The 25,323-nt window shown below is 35.4% G+C and overlaps 4 protein-coding genes across 5 annotated transcripts; 2 read left to right on the plus strand and 2 right to left on the minus strand.

The window, feature by feature from the left end:
• The first annotated feature begins 468 nt into the window (after positions 1 to 468).
• Dim1 (thioredoxin-like protein Dim1) lies at positions 469 to 14,055 on the plus strand. 2 transcript variants are annotated; one of them, XM_074181635.1, is made up of 3 exons: positions 469 to 487; positions 13,145 to 13,281; positions 13,402 to 14,055. In XM_074181635.1, the coding sequence occupies exons 2-3, from the start codon at positions 13,181 to 13,183 to the stop codon at positions 13,613 to 13,615; spliced, it is 315 nt and encodes a 104-aa protein (XP_074037736.1). In that variant the 5' UTR covers positions 469 to 487; positions 13,145 to 13,180; the 3' UTR covers positions 13,616 to 14,055. The 2 variants fall into 2 exon arrangements, with proteins under 2 accessions (XP_074037736.1, XP_023012006.1); XM_023156238.2 differs by lacking the exon at positions 469 to 487 and adding an exon at positions 12,407 to 12,591.
• Positions 1,484 to 5,107, minus strand: LOC111502227 (exoglucanase B-like). Its single transcript, XM_074181633.1, has 2 exons — positions 4,950 to 5,107; positions 1,484 to 3,492 (listed from the first exon to the last, which is right to left on the minus strand). The coding sequence occupies exon 2, from the start codon at positions 3,483 to 3,485 to the stop codon at positions 1,560 to 1,562; it is 1,926 nt and encodes a 641-aa protein (XP_074037734.1). The 5' UTR covers positions 3,486 to 3,492; positions 4,950 to 5,107; the 3' UTR covers positions 1,484 to 1,559.
• Positions 14,056 to 16,288: 2,233 nt separating the features above from the next.
• On the minus strand, positions 16,289 to 22,894 carry nclb (PWP1 homolog no child left behind). Its single transcript, XM_023156237.2, has 9 exons — positions 22,723 to 22,894; positions 22,609 to 22,667; positions 22,425 to 22,507; positions 22,186 to 22,365; positions 21,644 to 21,877; positions 21,132 to 21,323; positions 18,401 to 18,568; positions 18,064 to 18,342; positions 16,289 to 16,415 (listed from the first exon to the last, which is right to left on the minus strand). The coding sequence occupies exons 1-9, from the start codon at positions 22,807 to 22,809 to the stop codon at positions 16,315 to 16,317; spliced, it is 1,383 nt and encodes a 460-aa protein (XP_023012005.2). The 5' UTR covers positions 22,810 to 22,894; the 3' UTR covers positions 16,289 to 16,314.
• A 29-nt stretch (positions 22,895 to 22,923) lies between these two features.
• LOC141485264 (uncharacterized) lies at positions 22,924 to 24,438 on the plus strand. The gene is made up of 4 exons (XM_074181634.1): positions 22,924 to 23,446; positions 23,641 to 23,694; positions 23,781 to 23,885; positions 23,993 to 24,438. The coding sequence occupies exons 1-4, from the start codon at positions 23,176 to 23,178 to the stop codon at positions 24,130 to 24,132; spliced, it is 570 nt and encodes a 189-aa protein (XP_074037735.1). The 5' UTR covers positions 22,924 to 23,175; the 3' UTR covers positions 24,133 to 24,438.
• The last annotated feature ends 885 nt before the right edge of the window (positions 24,439 to 25,323 follow it).

Genomic DNA, 25,323 nt, shown 5'->3' on the forward strand with positions numbered 1-25,323 from the left:
CATGTCAAGGCGGAAATTCAAACGTTTTTCAATTTTAAAATGGACTGCAAAGGGTTTTTTAAATTTCTCTATTCTAGACCAGATATCTATTCGTTCAAATGTAAAATATAAGTTCAAAATAAAATAAAAAGTTATGATAATTAATGTTATTTTTCTCTCTCGGATTTGGACAGCTAAGAGGTGGTAACCCTAACTACGGCTGGTTACACATGAAACAAATAAGGGAAAACATCTCCTCAGTTCATCTCATAATGTTTAGAGATATGGTGAACCTCCTTATCTACGTCCAACGTAGAACGTCCTACGTAGAACGTCCATTGTCGCAAAATAAAACACTACTAATGTCTGTGTATTCCGCTTTCGCTTCATTCATGTGAAGGTTCTCCTATAATGCATCTGAAATATTCAATAACTTGCCCGCGAAAATGAAGAACCTAATCTTAAAAACTTTAAGATTAGGGCGGAAAGGCTGAAAGTTTTTTTTTGGGTAAGTTAATGATTTAAGTCTGACATTCAAGCATATATTGCTTTTCGTCATTACCTATGTTTCATCTATTGATCATTTTAGCTATTTCATTTTGGATGATTATTATTTGTAATATTATCATTTGTATTAAACATTTTTAGTAAACACAAAGTTGGGTTTGAAAGCAGTGCTGCATATGTCACCATATCATTACTGTATATCTTCGAATGTAATGAATACAGCACTATTATTATTTCCAAAGGGTAAGCTGGTCGGACCCTGTTCTAGAAGCTGATATTCGCCTCACCAGGCTGAAAACTCTGTTGGTCCAAAAGAACTACATCAGGCTAGCGGGTGAGGAATGAGTATTTCCAATAGATTCGGCACTTCTCATTTCCCACATCGAATTCAACGTCCCTTGGAGCTTAAGGCAACAGCGGTGTTTCGGCAATACAGTAAAAGTGCCGTAGATGATGATAAAGCACTCTTAGGGCCGCGTTATGTCGATGAATATAGATCGGACATGCTGACAGCAAATGCATTAGGGAGACAGGCAGGCTCTGCATACCTTGTGTTATAAACTTCTATACACATAACACGACTGCGGTTTCATATGAGCCTTTTGCTTAACTTGTTCAAACTCGGTGATAGAATTGTTATCACTCGCTCGGGTAGCTGCCATAAAAAACTCTACTATTCCTGCTCTCTCATTACTGCTATTAGGATTATTGTTATTGAAATATCTAAATTAATCTGATAATGACGTGAGGAATCGAAAAAACGGGCGAATCGAAAAAGATTAAATCTATACTGGGTTCCTGGATGATTACGTATCACCGGCAGCTTGTTGATCAGCTTCATGTATAAGCTTTGACCCAAAGCTGGGTGGGGGCAGAGGTACCATCATCTATGGTAGAAGACTAGATAGAGAAGTGAGCGCTGGTAACCGTGCTAATGATATTACCTAATCAACACTAACATTATAGAATAAGTCAGTTGAAAGATGATATATTCAGCTGTTTTTCAAATAATATATTTTCCAGATAAAAAAAATCGTTTCTAATATTAATGCGGAAGAGTATTACTGAGGAGGTTATTCATTGAAAAGTAATCCGTATGTTCCCTGAGCCAAAGCATGGTCAGCTTGAGCCCAGAATCGATGGTAAGTAAATACGGGTGCTGGACCTCCGTTGAGATGAGCTTCCACCTTTGGCCAATCAGGATCGTTTTTGTACCAAGAACGGAGTTTGATGAAGGTAGCTGAGTTATCGATGACGTCTCCATTGGGATATCGGCCAGTCCATCCGTAAGGAACGGCGATTGGAAGGTTAAACTGATTGTAGGTGCTTGCTTCCTCTGGAGTAGAAACTCCTTTATCGGTTTGGTAGAGCTTCCACATTCCGTCTAATAACTTTTTGGCTACATTCTTGGCTTCAGCGTGGTTGGCTTTGGCAGCGTAGAAGCTCAAAGTTCTGGCTGTTCCCGATGCAGTGCCAACATCGTTGGTGTATCCACTTACCCTCACTCTAACGTTTGGGGGAACGCCATCCCACTCCAGAGTGGCTGGCAGAGTATAATTATCGCCGTTGAATTTAATTTCCGAGAGAATCCAGGAAACCCATTTGTCTAGAAGGGATTTAGCTTGATAATCACCGCTAACGTAGTAGTACTGTGCCAAACGGTCAACAGACCATGCCTGCATACCGTACCATCTGTTGGAGGGGGGGTCATGATACACTGGTTCCCAGTCGTAGAACATACCGTGAAAAGTGTTGGCGGTCAATTCACTGGGAGGATTATCGTAGCGACCATTCCAGGAATTCGTAGCTCCTCCAGCGAAGGCTCCTTCTTGAGACTGTAACCAGCCGTAGAACTCCAGCTGCCTGGAAAGAGATTGTTGCCAGTCGTTTACAGCAGTAGCGCCCCTTGGTCTGAGATTGTAGTCATTCACCAAGGCGTAGGCGGCCAGTGGGTTCTGATAACCGAAATGGGCTGCCCCATCTCCAATCCTCCAAGCCCAACCATTGTAATCCGACAAAGAGCCTCCCCAACCAACATACCAAGAGAGCAGATAATGCGCGCTCTCTTTTCCATACCCACCGGGGCAGTTGTAAGGGCTAACGCAATTTCCAATTCTCTTGAAATATTTGTCGAAGAAGGAATACCTCAAGTAGTCTCCCAGCTTGCCAGCTTTCGCTAAGGTAGATGAAATGGTGTTTAATTGTCCGTTCTCGGTAGCCCACTTGGAAGCCCAGAAAGCAGCCTGAACGGCTCGAGCGTCAGCATCGGGAGCAGATGTGTATTTCCACTGCTGAACGTAGTTATTGTCCCTGACGAACAAGTCCAAGAAACCGTTTCGTCCACCATACCTGAAGTTGTCACAGGTCGGCTGTGGAATTGTTTTCCATGTGGACTCTTGGGAGCCTCTCTGATAGGTGTTGATGTAAGAAGGACCGGGAGTACCAGGTCCTGCCAAGCAGTTGCCAGGAGAGTTGCCGAAACCGTAAACGTTGTCAACATCCGTCAACCAATGCATGCTATACATGTCAGGGGTGCCATAAGCGTTTTGCAGTTCTTGGAAAAGAGGATCCTGACCCACGGGCACTTCTGGCTGACTTGGAGTGGGATATTGATCGGGGCTGTCCAATTCGGGGTTGAAAGTTGCAGGTTTCGAGGGGTTATATTTATAGTTTGTTGGTTGACTGTCATGAACCGGAATGGTGAACTCTTCCATGATCTGCCAGGCAGTGTTGAACTTGGAGAAGTCGTTGGTCAATTTGCCGTACATCGCTTCCAACCAGATGTAGTAACTGTGGGCTTCGGAAGTTGTTTCGTGGCCGTGGTCTGGACCTTCAACCATCAGGGTTTCTACAGAGTGGTAGGGAATTCCTTCCTTCGAGAAATACCCGTTTTTGGGGTCGTGTATTTTATTGTATTGCTGCAGGAAGCGATCACTGTAGACGCCGGCGTGGATTTGGGCCACGCAGCCCATCAAAAGGGCGGCCAGGGGCAGTAACATGATGACTCTGGAAAAGATATTATATCATCGTAATATATATTATATTGTCACACATAAAAAAATTATATCTCATAGACAATGTAGATATTAGAACGCATCACCAGCTGTAGTTATTCAAATCAAAATATAGCGTGCTAATCCAATATCCCCAAAAACTGAAAGTACGGACAGGAATTTGCTTATCCATATTTTATGTCCATTCTTTTTGAAAAAAAAAACTAAATGGTTGGTGATCTTTCAATTTGCTGACTAATCAAATTGTGCCAAGCCCCTGATTTTTCCTGTTTTCTATTCCCAAGATTGAAGAGACCCACGGAAAGAGACAAAATAAAAATTTGTTGAATAAATAAATATTTTTTATATTTTTTTATATTTAGCATATAGCAAGTGTATCTGTAATAAACCTTTCAAGTAACTAATAGGCAGTCTTCTGCAAACACAATAGTGCCAAATCAATTTCAATTCAAATAGTGATTTGAAATTTATTAACAAAAATATTCTACATTCCTTAATTTTCAGCATTTCGTTTTATCGTTTTTGAATCATCATGAAAATCAGTTGGGTTGTTTGTTGTTAGGTATGATTTTTATATTTTTGATATGAAATAGCTTATTTGATAGTCAGAAACATACATATTCCACCATGTTGTATTGTATTGAATTTGAATTCAAATATTAATTTGAAATTTATTAACAAAAATATGCTATATTTCTTAATTTTCAACATTTATCTGTTTTCAATACAAATAGAGAAGCAGTACAAAAATAACACATTTTTCCCTTGTTTTATCGTTTTCAAATCATCATCAACTTTAGTTGGGTTTTTAATGTATGTAGGTCATGTGAAAGTCGAAAACTTGGTCACACATACATATTTTAGCATGTTGTAGGCAGAAAAGCTAAAAAATGCATATATGCATAATATTTTCCAAAACTCGTCTATATATTGCCAATAATTCAAACTTCATGAAAGCGTAGCTTTCATGAATATAATTCAAATTTCTTTTTCATTTATCTGTTGCTGAAAGAAACTAATATTCCTCTTTCATTATCATTTGAATCACCTTTTAGTTTATGTTCAATGAAGCTGTTTCTGTAATTCTTGTATGCTATCGTCAGTGTGACAGATGTTAATGAATTAGTCCTGTTTTTGCTGTCTGATGTTCCCTAAAGAATATAAAATATCACGGAAAACAACGTTATTCAGGATCTGGCTCAAAGGACCACTTTTCGTGAATAACGGATTTCTCAGTGATATTTTTTAGAGAAAATCTGACAGTAAAAACAGGACTTATTTATTGATATCTGTCATACTGACGATGGCATAAAAGAATTACAATACAGCTTCATTGAACATAAACTAAAAGGTGATTCAAATGATAATGAAAGAGGACTAGTTTGTTTCAGCAACAATCTCAAAACCTATGTAATATTTTTTTTTGAAAATGCGATGAAAAAGTAATACCTTCTATCTTGTCACCAACTACACCTTTGACTGAGCGAAATTTTCAGATTGTATTTATATGGTGCCAATTATATTATCAAGTACCGATAAATTTGGATAAAACCTCAAGTGGTCTGGCTCCATCAGAACACTAGCTTCGAAATGATTCGAAGAGCCTCGAAAAAAATTATATCAGTATCCTAGAACGTGTTCAATTGTTATCTTTTACGTAAATCAAATCAAAAGTGTGAATCACTTTCAATTGCTGAACAACAAAAATTCAGTTACAGGAAAAAGGGTTATTTTAGTTGCGCAAAAGCAAAGAAGAACAGACTTCGAAATGTGACAATTGCTGTCGATTGTTAAAATATTAGGACATCCACTTTTCGAGCTTTTTGATCTTTCTAATACGTCTTAAACCTTCAAAAAACGCATGGGAGCTAACGCCCGGTTCTTCCGCCATCTCAAGCACCGTTTGTCAGCCTCCACCACCAGGCTCCGCAAATCCGCCTAAAATTGCTAAACATCATGTAGTAATGAGCTGAAAAAAGGAAAAAAATCAAATTCGGAAAAAATATATAACATCAATGTTTAGAATTCAACATTCTCTATCGATCAGTATAAACTACGACACAGTAAAATACACACATCGGAAAAGTCTAGGGATATTTTTATAACATACTAAATATCATAAAAATAAATGCATGAGGTCGTTTAATTTCGATTAAATTGGTACACTCGACCACCCTGTAGATTTCTATGGGTTGAACAAAGCCTGCAAAAACGGTAACTAATCTTTTATCAAGTTTTTCACAAACTGTAGGTTTTCGGCTAAAATGAATAATCTGAAAGTGTCGAGTTTGTACATTCTATGCAGTTCTTGCTCAGCAATTAAACTGGAAATATTGTGCTTTAACATGGAACGCCATGACTTACCATTGGCTGAGATGAATAGAGCTGTAGGGCTTCTTCAAGGTGGCATGCGACAAAATGATGTAGCTCTTCGTTTGGGGGTCTACCAAAGTGTAATCAGTCGATTGTGGCGGCGTTTCCGTGAAACTGGCAATCCAGCCGAACAACATCCAGGGCGAGGACGCGCTACAACTGCAGTTCAAGACCGATTTTTGATCTCAACCGCAAGAAGACAACCGACAATCACAGCACCTGAGTTGATTAACGTGTTGCAGCAGACGCACCAGGTAACCATTGGTCGTGATACTGTCAGAAGTCGACTGCATGAAACAGATCTCCACAACAAAAGGCCACTTAGATGTCCACCTTTGTCGAGAGCCAATCGCGGTAGAAGATTTGAGTGATGTCAAGAATATCAAAACTGGGATGCAAATGATTGGGCCACAGTTTTGTTTACAGACAAATCCAGATTTGGATTTCATCCAGATTCTCGTCGAGTAAGACTGTGGAGACGACCTGGAAATAATGAACGTTTGAGACACGTCCAGGAAGTCCACACATACAGAGGTGGTACAGTAATGCTATGGGGCGGAATCATGATCGGCGGCAGAACCGATCTCGTTTTTCCAAATCGCTCCCTCACAGCTCGACAGTACCTCGACACCATTCTTCTACCTATCGTCCGTCCGTTTGCTGGTGCTGTTGGTGAAAACTTCCACCTGATGCACGATAATGCTCGTCCACATGTCGCGCTTCTAGTGACTGACTGGCTCACCAACAAAGGAGTTGATGTATTGCCATGGCCAGCACAATCACCGGATCTGAATCCCATCGATCATGTGTGAGACATGCTTCAACGAAGAATTACTCCGCATATGGGGAACATTCACACAACGTTTCAATTGAGAGAGCTTTTAATCGCTGAATGGGCAAATGTACCTCAACAAGACATTGACAATCTCATTTTGTCGATGCACGATAGATGTAGGGCCGTAATAAACCAGCGTGGAGGCCATACTTTGTACTGATTCTAATTTTTTTTGTATTATGATTTTTTTTCGGGGTGCCAAAGAAGAGCCATATTTTTTTTAGTTTTGCTTATATGCGCACTCAGTATTTTTGACCATTTAATAAATTTTGTTGTAAGTTACATTCGTTTAATAATCACCTGTCAACTTTTTTTTCCCTAAAGCGATAAAAAAAATTATTGCCATTTTTAAAAATAACCCTAGACTTTTCCGATGTGTGTAAATATTCATTGAGATACTAGCTGACCCGGCAGACGTTGTTTTGCCACATACATTTTTTCTATCAAATGAAAACTTGCAAATAATAATAATGCCTCAATGCTACAGTGTGAACAATATTTTTTGTTAGTCCATGTTTAGCTGACACAAATAACACAAAACATGGTGTGCTCAAATCCAAGCCACAAGCGAACATATTGTTTGGCCTCGGGACTAATTGAAGGTCAGTTCAAATGCCAATCAAATTGGAAATTGCACACGTTTAAAATAACTTGGCAAATCTGTATGTGTATATAAATTCGTAGTTTTAATATATTTTCACCTCGAAACTTGCCATTCGAAATGCTGGCTTCGTCAATGTTTCTCATTGAATTTTTTAACGACTGATCGCGTGCCGTTGCACAGCCGAGGTGGATTCAAATTACACGTGACATTGAAACAGACACAACTTTTGGAACAACTTAATAATTGCAAAGCTGGCTGATACGATATTGATACTTATCAAATTAAATACTTCAGATCTGTTGGAATCTGTTTTCCATTAACCAGCTGTCGCCCCCGTCCCTACGATGGACACCACTCAAAAGTCGAAAGTTGTGAGAGCTAAGGATTAAAGTAGCCTTGTTTTTAACGTGCGATTCTTTGCACGGCACCTCGAGCATTTTATACACATTATAATCACCTTTTACACTATATAAGGAAGATTTCATTGGTATGGTGTATACTTTGAGCCTTGATTCAGAAAACTGATTTTGGTTGTACTCAGATGCCGTTGGGTAGTTAGGAATTTGTCTGTTTTGGTGATTTATGATAGTTTTTTGTTGAGTAGCGATGCAACTGATTACAAAATATGACGCATTGAGAAGTGTCGTGAAAACAAAACCAGTAAAAGAAATAAAAAAGGATCTCTATTTTTGTAGTATATATTTTATCGCTCGCTCAAAATATGTTCAAAACGAATTGAGTGTATAGCATTGAAAATTATAGACCTGAAATATTTTGCTTTTGTGAACTGTCTAGTGAATATCTCATAATGAAGTGTTTTTTCAATACGTTAGTTATGGATCTTCATCAAGTATCAGCCAATTCTATTACATACTTACATTCTTTAAAAATATTCCTTTTTCAATCCTCCAATGCTACAATTTCAGCCTAACCTAATCACCAAATGATTTGAATGATTTGTTGAATATTTTTCAATTTTATAAATTCATCTTATCATTTTACTTCTACATATCTGTATATTTTTTTTGATAATAGAGCCATTTCATTTCAGGAAAATTACTCTACTATTTTTGTAGACATGCTGATGATCAACCTGAATTCTAAACATAATTTGAATCTGTCTGAGAAGCAGCATGTAGACCCAAATGAGAAGTGCTCAAATTTCGAGATCGTCTTGTTTTAGAATATGAATTAATGGCGCAGGGGGTGTGATCGATGTTCTTCAAAAAAAATTACTCAAATTCGAGACAAAACAGGCTAACATCAGCAGGAGTTCTAGCACTACAACCAGACAAGCAACGTTACAGGCCGGACCTAGGAAACGTCAAAAATCGTACTATATCAATCATCAAAAATTATACTAAACCAAGCGTCAAACACGTGTCTTAAAAAGCATCAAACCCTCAAAACGCCGTATTAAAGTTTTTAGACGCTTATCAACTTCTTTCGGGGCGCCACGGACCTATTGTCATCCGATAAATGGCCCCGACGGCAGTTGACAAACCTGTTAAAATGTCAAAACGACGTTTTAAAGATTTGTAGCTACTTTTGAATGGCTTTTAAATACTTTTTGATGCTTTGTTCGACGCATTTTCGACACTTTTTAGACGTGTTTTTGACCCTTTGTAGACGATTTTTGACGCTTTATATACATTTTTGACGGTTCCTAGTTCCAGCCTGTTACGTCACTTGTCTGACTTTAGTACCGGACAAAGCATTCAATACCTTTTGAATCATAAATGCAGAAGGAACATTGTCTCCAGGCGAATAATCGAAGTTATTGTTTTGAGATGTGATCTATTAATCCATAGAAGAATGAATATTATCAAGGTTACCGAATTGATAATCACTGATAATATTGTTTACTCCATTTATCATTGATAATCTCAAAATCTTCATGATCTGTTAAGAGAACAACATATTTAAATCGTGAACCTGATCGGTAAGTCTGATCCTTCAAAATAACCGATCTTGATATCTTCTGAAGATTCGGGGGCCCCTCAGGAACAACAAAATAATTTTTTTTTGTCTGTCTGGTGAAATTCGAGTTTGTTTTCGAAACGAACACAAGTTTTATTGTTTCTGTTTTCGAAAACGAAACTAGTTAGTCGCAAACGAGTCCGTTTGATGGAAATCCGTCTTGAGAATATTTTATTCAACTTCAAAAAAACGCAAAAACGTAACTTGCTGATTATAAAATGCTTTCACTACATACATTATTTTGCGGAATACACAAGAGTAATATTTTGTAAAAGTGCATATGTAACGTATAAGAGATGCTGTAAGCACTTTCTGTAATGGGGTAGGTACGTCCTGTTGGAAACGAAAAGTTTTTTTCTTACAGAGAAAGTTGGTAATTTTTTTTCATGGTGTTAAAATTCTCGGGCACCGCGGATTATTGTTCATTCATTTATTCGGCAGGTGCCTACATTTTTTCAGTTCTTAATTTTGATATTTGATAAGTTGAAATGAGGTTCGTTCCAACCAGCGTCAGAAACAGTTTCTGACAGTCAGGATTCTGCGCAGTAATGTGATTGCGTTCCAACGTGAGTTTCCAACCATTAGTAAACTATCAGTTTTCTGTTCCATCCAAGATTCAAACCTGTTCGAAATCTATCAGAATGGTTTGAGGATTATCTTCTAACCATCAATCTGACGCATGCGTATTCCGTATTACTGTTTCTGTTTTATGTTCATGCAACTTACAAACAACATAACCTGCAAAAATTGTTATAAAATAAATTATGCATTTGCTGGCGCAGGAAAAATTGGGAATTCTTTAAGTGAACCTATAATATGAACATCTTCAATTACACAAATTAATAATTGCGGTGACCTCCCAGTTCCATGTTGATAAGTAAATAGAATAGAGATATAAAATACTGCAACCTTCTTTTACACTTGATTAGATTTATTTTTAAAGAATTGAAGGGGTTATATTTTTAGGAGTGACATTCGTTGTGGAATGTTTGAAATACAAACTGAGTAGAGAAAAGTATCTTCTGTATAATTCAGTGTTCATATAGAAGTATTTGTTTCGAAAGAATTTTTTTTTCTTTCGTGTAATTCAATGTTTATATGAAAGTAGCTGTTTCAGGAGGACATTCTTTCAGTTTGTGTCTGAAAGTTACTTCTTTGCATGATCTACACATCCATGTATAGAGTTACTTATTTTCAAATTGATTACTTCCTTCCTTTCTTTGGAAGATTCCCTCATCCCCTTTTTTGTATTAAGATGGAGTAGTAGAAAGCCAAAAACTTTCTTTCCCAAATTATTTTTAAAGGTTATGTTGAAATTCCATGCCGAACTTCAGTTGAACTATCAGCTGTTCCAATCAGAAATTTCAAATTAATCAGAAACCAATATTTACCAGACATGCGCGTTGTCAACGATTTACAAACAGTTGGAAATCTGTTTGTGACTCAAGGTTGGAACGAACCTATGATATTTTTCATTGAAGGTCCAAAGTTGGCGTGTCCTTTTTAATGCAATGAAAATGTTTTGAATATCATTTGCTTGCTAGTGGAAATGCTTTATTTTGTTAATTGAAATAAATTTTTTCTCTAACATGTATCAGTATTTTCAATGAATTTTTAGTTATTTGCGTAATTTTGATAATGATGAATAAATAGGTATTTAAAAAGTACCTACGTGCTAATTGTTATCACATGTTTGTCACCTGATAGTGTATGAATAAACCTTGAAAATGGAGCACCTTTATTAAAGGTCAAGATAGATTCTTCCATAATGATTATACGTATAAGAGGATAGGTATATTTGCATTTGTCAAAACAAATCATTGTCATTTTCACCACCAAAATTGTTCATAAACGTTCATCATATTTTTTTCTAACAAGAATTTTGAATCCTACGAGAAATATTTCCCAAATTAGTATCATCAGGAGATGACCAAACTAATTTCCAAACTTCAACTTATCCTGATAAGGCGAACTGTCGCATTCACATCCACAAAATTTGTTGAGGAAACCAAAGTTAATGATCTCTCTTCGAGAAGAGTGCATTTCAACTTCACACAGAGAAGTTTTTAGCAGAAGGGCAATTGTACTCCGTTTTTATAATAAACATCATCACCTATTTCTGACTCCAATGGATACTGGTGGTAAAATAAAATATTTTGCTTTAATGTCATTGCAAAGGGTAGAGAAATATTAAGTTGTACTTCTAGGGAAATGTGCAAACTACCGCAATATCAATACAAAACGACTTTTTATTTTCGAAAACAATCTTCAATAATAAACAGTATAAACTATAATATTATGATTCGCTCCGATTTTGGCGGAGTTTGCCTGTTCGTGAATCAAAGTACTTTATACATAATATTTTATCGTTCAAATGAGGGTTATTTTAAGTGATCATTAAATATTATCGAGAACCAAATTGATAGAATTGATATGAAATTGTATTGGATCTCAAGTAATAATGTTTAATGTTGTCAACCTAAGAAAGGATTAAAACTTTTGAGCTTATATGGTTAAGAAATGGTACTGTATAGTACTGTGTATTGTTTTATGACCATGCCGAATTTTTATATACTATCAAACATGCCTTGATCGACAATATCCTCTCGAAATGATTTCCCCCCAAAAAATAAATAACAATTTGAATATTGTTTTGGCTGGTTTCCGGGTTTTGCCGTGGGCTTCTTTGGTTATAATCTACGAACGTTTCAACTGCAACTGCAGCAGTTATTTTCAGTGGCTTGGTCGAAGTACTCTTCTTGACGTGTCAACTGAAACTGAAAATTTGAATGTTACTCAAATACAAGTACTCTTATTCCTTATTTTCTTGGTACTTTTTACCCTTTTGACTGAATATTTATCTTTGTTCACTAATACCAAGGATGGAATAATATAAGAACTCACTTCTTCTTCATTTCAAGGTCAAGTAAGTTCATTTGCAACATAATCCTGCTGTAGTTTGCAAAAAGCTCCTGTGGTAAGAGACAATATTTTTAAGTTAGGTTAGGAGTTTCGCGTCCTTTTTCTCTGTCTCTCTTCCTCTCTATCTTCTCATATTCTCACATGGCGCATGCTCATTTTCATTTTGACTTAAACTCTCAGCTATTGGTTCTACCATCAGTACCAAACAGTCATACGTCAATATAAAATTGTCAAAAAATTTGAAAATTCATTTGAAGCAAAACTGGTTTCTGTATTTGGGCATCGATAAAACACCCAGAATGTCTTATATGTTGTCGCATTTACATAATGGATGGCAGGTAGACCAGGCCATATTATCTGAAGAGGATAGAGTTGTGGTATGTTTTTTTGTGAAACCTTTTTTCTATTTTTGGAATTGTTCATACTGTCAACGACATTCTAGGCATTTTTTTGGTATACCTAATTTTCGAATCCCAGGCAATACTCTTTCTCCGGACCCCCTTTTCATAAATAGCGAAATGTTGATTTCTAATTATGACCAAGATTGTTCTGGATTCGCGTTTATTTTGTAAAAAGTTTTCGACGCGAAAAAGAAGTTAACCCAACTTTTTGTATATGTTGATAGATGGAGCAAGAATCGATGTTTGTAGAATTGGTTGCGTCAAGGTCGAATAAGCGGAATAAAGCATTGCACTGCACTGAATGTAGCTAAAAGCAGAACTGTAATCAGTTTGATTGAATCTAGCTGCTGGATTCATCAATTTGTCCAGTTATGAAATAACCAATCGTTTATAATTCTCGTCCTCCCAGTAAACGCACATACTACTGATGATGTCTGTCGTAGTAGCAGACGAAATGTTGAAATTTTGTTGAAAAAAAAAATGTTAATCACTGTTGACTGTGACTTCAATTGAATTTTAATATTTTTAGGTCATCCGATTTGGACACGACTGGGATCCATCTTGCATGAAAATGGATGAGGTACTCTATAATATTGCCGAGAAAGTGAAAAATTTTGCTATAGTGTATCTGGTTGATATTAGCGAAGTTCCCGATTTTAATAAAATGTCAGTAAGACAATATTGATGAGTCATATCGAAACCTGTAAAACCCACAAAATGTTTGGTTACAAAGATATTTCTCTCAACACTTTTTTGCTAATTATATTTGGGCACTTGCTTTTTCAGGTACGAATTGTATGATCCATGCACAGTTATGTTTTTCTTCAGAAATAAACATGTCATGATCGATTTGGGCACTGGAAACAATAATAAAATTAACTGGCCTTTGGAAGACAAACAAGAAATGATAGATATTCTAGAAACGGTCTACAGGGGAGCAAGAAAAGGTCGGGGTTTGGTGGTTTCCCCAAAAGATTATTCGACGAAATATAGATACTAGTTGTTATTTATTTATTTATAATGTGTTTGGCTGTGTAGAACGTTCGCCGAACAGATGGAGTGATCACGTAAACATTTTGCGTCTACAAAATTAACAGATTTACACCATACCATCAAAATTAGCAATTTTTTATGGAAATAAAATTAAAATATATAAGAGCAGATGTAAAAAGAAAATTTTTATTTGTTTAAAAATGATCAAGGGCTAAAATACGTCGACTATAATAATAGTGTGCAGATCAGGCTCTTTTAAAACTTCATCTGTTCGGTGAATTATAGATTATAGTCGAAGTAGTATGTAACAGTAGTATATGTAAATCTGACTGAACTTTTTTGTGATTATTTGTTTACATGTGTATGATAGGATAACTGTTGAAACTTAAGAAATGATTTTTTTTTTGTAAACAAAATAATTTGAGACAATATACTCTTCTGGTTTGATTTCGTGAATGGCATGCTCTAAGCAAGTTTATCTCGTGGATTTCTACCGATATCCAGTGTAAAGGCATTTTATTGGGGCAATCATAAATTATATTGATGCAGAAACAAAATGAATTTGAAAGCTTTTTGAACATGAGTGGATTTACTCCCATCTATTGAAAGGACTCCATTCGTCAAAACTTCCAAAAATCGTTAAAGTATATGAAATGTCCCATCCTTTTAATTTCCTATATAAACGAATTCAGGAAATATAAAGGAAAAACTCAACACCCATTATGAAAATGTTGAGCAGCACTGATGCTGTCCAAATGGATCTACGGAAAGACATAAGGGCTCAACCAAATTGATGTTTTGGCTACAATAACAGATGCATCTTTGGTTTGATGAATCAAACTATTTTACCAATCTCTACATAGTGCAAAGACTTGTTTGTTAGGGAAAAACCGTAACATCAACAACCACACCAACAGCTTGGACACATTATTGATTCTACCCTTTTGACATCTTATAATAAAAGGAGAGACAAGCTAATTCAGGTTAGAAAATTCACCGAGGTACAAAGGGAAATCGGACAAGGAATGAACATCAAACATGTCCACCTGACATCGAAGTACACTTTAGACAGAAACTTCACATAATTGAAGTAAGAACATGTTCGACAGAAACAACTGGTATACATACTGTTGAAAATCGAATGTGAGAGTGTCTATACTGTAGAGACAGTATGACACGCCTGAAGAAGCCATTCTGTAGCGAAACATGTTGCGTTTTTGTGAAACTGTTTAGTGAAAATCTCGCGAAGTGTTTCTTGATTACGTTATGGATTTTCAAGTATCGACCGGTTCCATGACATATGAAAACAACAATTTTTTTTTATTTAGAAAAAACCGCATCATCCTTAGCTATTAGCGGCAAACATATAAAATATATCTAAAACATGCAGTTGTTTACATTACAGTTTAAATAAAAGGTTACATTCTTTGAGAAATTCAACAATATTGTTGATATTGGTATTTTGGAAAATTTCACTTAGTTTGGAGGGAATTTTATTGTTCAGTCTCTCAACTGTGAAGAGCGGGCACTCTACCAGAACATGCTTAACAGTCACAAGCACTTCACACGCGAAACATTTTGGTGGCGGTTCTTTCCTCAATAGATGTTCATGCGTAAGGCAAGTGTGGCCCAGTCTCAATCTGGTAACTATGACTTGATGGAAGCGGTTTGTTGCTTTGTTGTTCCAAGGATATAATGTAGCGTTGATTTCCTTAAGTTTGGAAAGTTTTTGAGACCATTGGTGATTCCACATTTCTACAATTTTGCAATGGAAATAGGATTTGAGATCTATCGGCAATGCTTTCATACTGATATTACATGCTGGATGTTCTACAGCTTCTCTGGCAAGTTTATTGGCTATATCGTTTCCAGAAATCCCAGTATGTAGAGGAACCCATATGAGGGTTACTGTCCTCTTATCTAGTTGTTTCATCTCCTCTTCAGTGATATTTACCAGTACGTGATGGGTATATATTTTCGACAAAAAATAAAAGAGTTGGGAGAGTCCGCAATTATCAAAAACTCTGCCAAGTGTCATTTTAATGAAGGAAAGAGCTTTATAGATGGCATAAAGTTCTCCTGTGAGAATAGTGGCGGATTCATGTAAATAAAATTTACAGGCGATCTTGTTCGTTACGAATGCACATCCTACACCATGAGTTTTGAGGCATCAGTGAAGATTTTCTGGTGAAGTGGGGTTTCAGATATTACAGTTTGGTAATCAGCTTGGATTTGTGGTTGCTTTGCTCATGGATAGTAGCTGAGTATTTATATTCGGTAAGGGAATACGCCGGGTAGTGCCAAGGACTTCAAACCATAGCAATTTAACATTAAGGAATCAAATGGTTTCAAATTTTAAGATTGATCAAGTTTGTGAAGCCATTTCTCTTCGATGTATCATGTACAAAATATCATCCAAATAAGAGCTTTTGCTGATCGAGTAAAAGATAATTGTTTTATCTTCATTTTTCACTGGTAAAAAAAAGGATGTGTTTTATCGCATCAGGTATTGATGACTCATGGGTAAAATCTATAGATTCAAGAATACTATGAACTGATAGATGCACGAACGTGATGTGAGAAGTACTCTAAAGTAAATTGAGGAATTATTGATTTATAACAATTCTTCCAGCTTTAACAGGCGATGAAGGGGCTTTTTGCTTTCTATAATGATACACACTTGCTCATATAAATATTTATTTCTCATCAACTACTACTACCACCTTCCAAAATATTAGAATTAGAGCTTTCCCCATTTCCATCAGATACTAGCTGGACCAACTCTCTAGATTCAAATGTCTGCCTCACTGAAAAAAAGAAGGAAAAAGTCGTCAGAGATCATTTTTTTCACAGAAACGTTTCCTAAAACTTTGACAGAACATATTCAGTGTTTTCGTTCAAAAAGTTTCTCCCAGCCCGTTTTCCTACTTCCTAATGATTTTTCTACAAATTGCTCAGGGTGGAACGAGTTAAAATTTTTCATAACTTGGCTCAATACCTCTGATGATATCTATGGCAGATCAAAACTGTGCTGTCTGGTACCATGAATGTACCTCTTCTAAGGTCTGATATTATTAAATTGCCTGCTTTCATTGAAAGCTGCAGAGAGAAACAGAGCGAATTTTCATTCAGTGATCGAAATCGAAGCTTGCCTTTGCAACTGACTACATTTAGACCATGGCTTGTCTTTAGTTTTAGTTTTCTATAAATCATATATTTTTTATAGTTTGAGGAGTGCCTAGAAGATGACAGTACTACCAACTGTCGAAAGCGCTCGCAGATAATTTATAGAAGATATAAAGCTTCAAATCCTTTTTGTAGAATTTAATATTGAAAAAATATACATATATATATATATATATATATATATATATATATATATATATATATATATATATATATATATATATATATATATATATTTCGATATTAAATTCTACAAAATTGAAGCTTTATATCTTCTATTAATTATCTGCGAGCGCTTTCGACAGTTGGTAGTACTGTCATCTTCTAGGCACCCTTCAGTTTGAATCAAAAAATCAATCAAATAATATATATATATATATATATATATATATATATATATATATATATAATGAAAAATGCAGATTTTTATGTTTGACATTGGAATAAATTGATATTTTTCTGCACCCTGTAGCAAACCCTTTGGATATGGGTAGAGGATTATCTTGGGAGAAAGCTCATGAACAAAACCCAAAAATTAACTGTCAAGAATGTAAAACAAAATTCAGAAAAAGCTATATTTAGGTGAAGAAGTTTTCCTATGAAAGTTGCTTTAGAATACTTGGACTTACATACTGATATGTTTCAGGAAGACTATATTTGAAAATAATTTTAAATCACAGTCACGGACTCAAAATGAAAAATTGACACAAATATGTTAGGGTTAACTTGTTGTTAGTTAATGACTAACTTTTATATAATTCATTTTGAAGATAGTATGTGAAAAACACCAAATATTTACAGAATGACTCATAAGTAAGAAGTTGAGAAGGTAATATTTTTAGGAGACAATAGTTTTTTGATACAAAGCTTTTTTGTTTTCTATTTATCTAGGGAGTGGGGAACTTCTGAAGTAAGAAAATATCACCAATAAAATATAAAAATAAAGAGTGAAGATCATTTACAAGAATTATCTTAGATACAATCTGGAGGAGAAAAAATGCATTTGAAACAATTACTTTCTATATGAATATGAAGAAATAGAAAGCTAACTGGGGTTTTTCCAAAAACTAATATCGTCTAAAGAATATACAGTTTCCAATAAACAAATTTTCATTGGCTGGCATGATTGTTTTTAAAGTCTTCGTGAATAGTTTTTATTGGTGTCTTAATTTTTTTCTTTTCTTCAAAAGTTCCCTCTTTGTATGAAGATGGAGAAGTAGAAAAACCAAATGATTCTTTTCGAATAAATGAAAAAATAACCTCACTCACCAACATCAACGTTCTGGAGATCGAAAACGGCGAAATTGTTCGACTTATTATCCCCTCCTAGAGTTATAACGAATGGGGAATCGGGGCAAAGTTCCAAACAGTGGATGTTACCCATTTTGAACTCCCTTTCGTGTACAAGCTTCGGCACGCTTCCTGAGGCAAAATCCCAAGTCTTGACCATTTCATCGGGAGAAGCCGTCACCAAAAGACCCGGACACTGACGACTGATCGCCAGACCTGTTACTTCCTTAGAATGAGCGTTTACTGACCAAAGTTGACCTGAAATTGATTCATTAATGACTTGTTCTTGACTAACTCAACTATACTAGAGTGTTACCTTTTCTACAATCGAAGCTTTGGATAGAGCCGTTGCTGGTACCAGCTAGAAACACGTAAGGCTCCAAAGGATTCCACATAAGCCTTTCTGCTTCTCCATCTAATTGCCAAATTTGATGAGGTTCTGGAGTTCGGCAGTCAAAGACTCTTGCAGTGCTATCGCAACCACCTATCATAAAAAATGTAGTTTTAGGAAGAGCCACAATACAATGGATATGGAAACTTTTGAGTTGAAATAAATTATTTGATTATACTTTACCCTTATATTCAAATCACTTGAGACAAAATTTTCCTGACTGCCTCAAATATGTATCCAATAAACTATCATGTCTACAACTACCCTGAGTTAGATGTACCAGGTTGGAATGAACATTTTTGAACCTAACACAGATACAAGACAGTTTTTATTTTTTTTTTTTTTTTTATTTTTTTAAACATGACTCAACCTCTGACGGAAGCACCAAACTCTTACGAAGGTTCGAAATAGATGAACAATTCAATCTAGCAGACACTATAATCTTCATGCAGTCATTGTTCACTGTGGTTCTGGCGTTGAATCTGGTCATTATTACACCTTGGTCAAAGACGAAACGGACTGGTTTAAGTTTGACGATAGTCGTGTCAAAAAGTGTTTTGTTGTAATTTATTTATTTATTTACTTTTTACTCCTACAAACACAATATTGAATTGTAATTAAAAGTAAGAGAGATAAAACTACAGTAACAAAATAAGCTTAAGAACTACTGACTAAAATAAAACAAAACAGTAAATATAAAAGGAAACAAAAAAGAAATCAAATAAATTATCACAATTTTTAAATGTATACAAGTACCTATAAATTAAGTTACCCAATACCTCGAAATGAATCCGGCTGTGAGAAAAAGTAGGCCCTTATCTCTTTGGCATTTGTTTTAGTAAAAAGATCCACGGTGCTATTTTCAGTTAAAATGTTGCAATGATTTAGCATACAGGTGATTGGCGAGTTATCAGAAAGGCCGGTAAAGAATATTCTCTTGTCCTGTCTACGCAGGTTTACCTTAGGCACCAACAATTTTACATAGTTGACCAGAGATGATCCCTTGTACTTTACATTATTAATTATATAGTATACAAAAAGAACATCCTGTAATGCACGTCTGCTCTGTAAAGTAACAATGTTAAATTCCTTGAGCATGCTTCTGTAAGACACCATAATGGGATAGCAGCCATAAATTTTGACATAAAGATATCTAAGAAATCTTTTTTGAACTTTTTCAATCAAATCTGCGTTGGTCTCTCCCTGTGGTGACCAAATAACAGAAGCATACTCAAGATGAGGTCTAACTAGAGCATTAAATAACTTTACAATACACCCAACATCTCTAAAGTTTTTTGTATTTCTAATAACAAAACCAAGAATCTTATAGGCTTTGTTGACAATATATTCATAGTGAGTGTTGAATTTGAGGTTACTTTGAAAATAAACACCTAAGTCCTTACACTCAGACTTACGCATAAGTGGAACGTTTTCTACTTTGTAAGAAGCAGAAATATAGTTAATTTTCCTTGTAAATGTTATAACTGAGCACTTATCGATATTTAAGAACATTTTGTTACTTTCAAACCACCTGCAAACCGAATCAAGATCTTCCTGCAATTTCATGCAGTCTTCTAGGCACGTTATTAGCTTAAACAGCTTAAAATCATCTGCGAATATAAGGCAAAATGAGTGTAAAATGCAGTGAGCTAGGTCATTGATGAAAATTATGAAAAGAAGTGGGCCCAAGTTGCTACCCTGTGGCACCCCAAATGTTACAGAAAACCTGTCAGATAATGACTGCCCCACCCTGACTTGCTGATATCTGTCAAGCAAATAAGATTTTATAAATTGCAGAGCTGCCTCAGAAAATCCAAAATCACCAAGTTTCTTTAATAGTATGTTATGATTAACTTTATCTAATGCCTTTGCACAATCAGTCATAATTGAATCAAGTTGCTCCTTTTTATTAATAGCTTCAGCAGCAGATTGAGTGAATAAAAAAAGGTTCGTAGCTGTAGATCGATCTGGGAGAAAAATGTGTTGTTGTTCTGCAAATTTAAATTTAAAATGAGTGTAGATGTCATCATAGATGATTGTTTCGAAAATTTTAGCCAATGTATTCATAATACTTATTGGCCTGTAGTTTTTAACTTGATTTTTGTCACCAGATTTAAAAATTGGTGTAACAATTGACATTTTTAAAGCAGAAGGAAACACTTTACATTTAAAAGATTCATTAAATAGATAAGTTAGAGGTTGTACAAGAAAGTCAATACATCCCTTATAAATGTATGGAGGAATATTGTCCACACCACAGTATTTTTTTGGTTTTAATTTCTTGATACTGTTTCTGATTGTATCCTCAGAGATATTTGAAAAAGTAAAATGCCCTGTCGGGCCCCAGACATAATCGTTTTCAGAGGGTAATGTTGAAGATAGTACAATCCTAAGAGGCAACATCACAATCCTACCACAAATGGGCAAAAAATGGATATGAATAGGTTTTTCTATTGAAAAGATGTCTTCAAAAGATGTGTCATTAAAGGATTACCAAGGTCTTGCCTTCCAATGTGCGATTCCTAGCAGGATACATTCAAATATGAAACAGCACCAGGGAAAAATATTAGGTTCCTTCTGTTTTCACATTATAACAGATTTTTATGATAAATCAGCCAACAAAACCAAAAAGATATCATTAAGATTCGACACTTACCTGCCAAAAGAGTTTGGGCTTCCATTCTGTGCCATTCGAGGCACTGCACCTTGTCCCCAAAAACGTTAATAGTGGTGCTGGGCACTTTCTGTTCCATGTCCCACAGGATTATGCTTTTGTCTACTGATCCACTTGCCATGACATGATCGTAGGTATGATTCCAGGCCAAAGAAAGGACAGCATCAGTGTGACCTATAAAAACAACAATCACAACCCATTCAGTGGTAGATATAGATTTATTTTCTCTTTCTTGCCAATTTCACATGGATCAGGTAGATCAGTAAATTACATAAAACTGTAAATATCCTGAATATACAATCCATGGATACGGATTATGTACTTACGTTAATCCAGATAATGAAAAAAGTGAAGTCGTGGGAGATGCATAAATATGAATTATGCACAACTGCATAAAACATAATAAGTATAAAATGAAAATATGGTGAACAACTAATTCATTAAGATGGATTATATAGAAAAAGTAAACCTATAGATATGTGTTGTATTTTTACCTATCCTCTTGCGGTTTTTCTTCTTGCTACCAGCTTTTCCAAGAGTAAACGATGGTTCAATTACATTCATCATATCCAAGTCCCACACTTCTATGATTGGAGACATCGTACCCACTGCACAATAATTGCCTGCCGGCATGTTTGGCTCATAGTTCAGCCACTCAAGGCATAAGGGAAAGGACGGCAAGACGATATCGTGATGGACATACAGAGAACATTCATCTTCATTGTATACTGCAAAAAAATGAAACTTTCACTCTATATACAAAATTGTAAAAAAAAATTGGTTAATCCTTTGAGTTTGATAGTAGTTTCAAGATTTCTACAATAGCAAATCACTTTTTATAATAAAATATATCTTGAAAAGTCAGAACGCAAGCAGTTCTTACCAGGTCAGACCTAGACATTTTTGTCTGCCGATCACAAGTCAGACGAATTGATCTTAGACAGAGTTCGTTGATATAAGAAAGCTTAATGTGCATGAAGATTACCAGTTATCCAACTAATTACTATCATTTCAAAATACAATTGAAAACACTAACCGTACACTTCCAGAATACTGGAATCTCCTTCAACATGTCCCACTAGAATTAGATTATCTGTAGGCTTGATTAGATCATCTTCTTTCTCGGAATCATCTGACTCGGAGAAATTATCTTCTGCTCCGGTAGGTAAATCGGCTAAGGATGCGATCCCAAGTGCATTTGCAGTGCTAGCCTCGTCTAAGTTAAAAAATATGTTTCAATATAGTGTCAGAGCTTTGAATGCATTTTTTACAAACCATTTTCATCATAATTTTCAAAATTGAACTCGTCTGTTCCTGACGGTTCTCCTTCCATGACTTCGTCTTCATTATCAGCCACACTGAAAATGAAAGCTTATTATACATGCTTATTGAAAAGGCAACTCTGATATCTGATAATCGTTTCAAAAATCAGAGCTGAAATTGTTATGCTTATGCTTACTTCAGTTTGTTTTTTGTATCATTTATTATCTGTATCAACTCATTTTTTGATAGCTGAACCTGCAAAATATAAAGGGATTGATTTTTTTTCTGATACCAAAACGTGGTTATTTACCTTTGCTGGATTTGCATTTGCTACTCCTCGTTTCACCCAACGAACACAGGGTACAAAATTTATGTTACTTTGCGAATTTTCTTCCATGTTTTGACGAAACTTAAAAAAAATTCAAAACATGTAAACCTTCAAAAGTGTAACCAGTTATGTTCACAAAACAGCCACACATAGAAATGTAAGTTAAATGGCAACACTTGGTTATATGTTACGCGGCTGCCAAACCAGGGATGGCGACACTATCGGGGTTTTCTCCAGTTTTCTGTAATGAATCACGTGCCTTCTGCGCGCGCATGATTCAAATTACTGTTTACAGAAGAAGAATGAACTTAAATTAGGTAGGACGTCCGTTAGTTTTGTTGTGATAATAATGTATAAATATGGTTTGGGACTGTTTTCCTTTTGAAATTGTTTTTTTGCTTGTGTACTGTCAGTTTCATATTTTTATTTATCGTAATGAGTACTTCCGAACATAAACGATATCGAAAAAAGTGCTGCGTTCCTTCTTGTGAGGATAGGAAGAGTAGTCAACATCGGTTTCCCAAAGATGACCCCGCTGTTTTCGATGTTTGGCTCAAGAATATAAACAATAAAGAACTCTTCAATGTACCCCATGAGACAATTTATTGTAACTCACGAGTTTGTGACAGATATTTCGCTGTTGAAGATAAAATTACTAGCAGAAGAGGTTTAAAACGACATGCTGTACCTGTTTTATTTCTTCCTGGTAAGTAAGCATAATCCTTACTCCTTTCGATATCTTGCAATTCTAGTTTATATATCTTATTCATCATATTCTCATTATTAAACAACAATTTGATTAACCACTTATCGAGTGCACCATAAGTATTGCTATATGAATTTGCAGAAAAATAGAGATGTTATCATGTGGTTGAATAATAGTGTTCTATATGTTTTCAGAAACTATCGAAGAACCAAGAGGTATGGCAAGAATGAGTAGGTCTTCTGTGGCAGGTAAGAATTATTGTAAAACTGTAGTTCCAAAATATATGTAGTTTATAGAAAAAAATCCATACAAATGCTGCAATTTCATTTTATAGGCCAAGAACAATATGAGGACATGTGTCAGCCCTCCACTTCCATACCTGAGCAAGAAATTTGTTTTGGTACACCTTCCAGAAATGAAATTATCAGTGTTACCCAAGGTATGAATAGAAAAATCTTGGAATGTTCATCATACATACCAATTTGTTAATTTTACACAATATATGAAAGAAAGAAAGAGAAATTATATATTAATGTAATTTTTCAGGTCATGGAAGCTGTGATAATAGCTATATAAACCAGCCATCAACTTCCACTTTTGAGCAAGAGCAAGAAAGTCATTTCCGGACACCAACAAGGAATAGAATAAGCGTTTGTGTAATTTTACAAATATTTCACAAATTTTGAGGAAAATAATACTGGAGCAACTATCCTTTAACCTAGTCAACTGTCCAGATCATTCTGACAATGATTCAAAACTGTGTCATCTGATTGTTAGATGCTGTTTGTATTTTTGGTGTAGAAAAGTCAATTTGGTTACTAGGGGAAGAGATAAAAAATTCATTAGGTTTTTGAACACCCAGACAAACAGCGATTTCATTGATCCAATTATATTGTCTGCTCATGAAAAATTTTTGAAGAAAAAGAATCGTTTATTGAAAAAACATTAGTGTAAGTTGAGGTTTACGTATTTCCAATAAATTTTGAACTGAGTTCATATAGTTTCATTACCACATTTACACAAATTTAACTGAAAATAAATATGGTTGATCATAATTTGAGGTAATTCAGTTCACATATTTATTGTTGCTTCACTTGTTGATATTTTTGATTGGTCAAGGTTTTTCCCAGATGATTTCTGTGGAATCAAAACCTGACCGGTAGTGAAGCAACAATAACAATAAATGATGAGATTGGAACCTGTGGTGTAACAGTTGAAACTTTTCCTAGAGATCAATCTCCCTAACACCAAACTGATATTTTTGCACTCGACGCGCGTTTTGCTATCAAGGTTAGCATCTTCAGGAGAAGAAAATTGATACTGTATCAATTTTCTTCTTCTGAAGATGCTAACCTTGTTAGCGAAACGCGCGTCGAGTGCAAAAATATCAGTTTGGTGTTAGGGTAATTGATCTCTAGGAAAAGTTTCAACAAAAAAGTAAAATGCGAACAGCCACACTTTGAATTTCGCGCTATATCTCTTAGGTTCGGCTGCCAAACACTGGAGGCGCTGAGAAAAGTGGTTCTGTCGTCAACATTGCCGTTACCGTTCTATCTGTGGCTGTTCTGTGGTTATGTTAAGAGGTTAAGTTCTTCTTCTTCGTCTACAGATAATATTCTGCCAATGGTCTTTGGGGATATTAGACTGGGACAGTATTCCCGAGTTTTGACATGTATAATTTCCTCTGTGATGTAGTTTTAATAATTCGAATGACAAACCCAAAAATATCAAAGAGTATTGACACCCACAGTCACAAATATTCAAATATTTATTCTAACAATAATTTTGGCAATGTATTTGATGTGATAGATCATTTGAATGATTTTTCTACGTCATTTCAGTTATTACATATTCAAAAAAAAGTAATTAAAGCACAG

The sequence above is a fragment of the Leptinotarsa decemlineata genome, unplaced genomic scaffold (genome assembly GCF_025532065.1).
Source record: "Leptinotarsa decemlineata unplaced genomic scaffold, Ldec_3_MD MMD2_tig00026314_RagTag_RagTag, whole genome shotgun sequence".
Taxonomy (NCBI): Eukaryota; Metazoa; Arthropoda; class Insecta; order Coleoptera; family Chrysomelidae; genus Leptinotarsa; species Leptinotarsa decemlineata.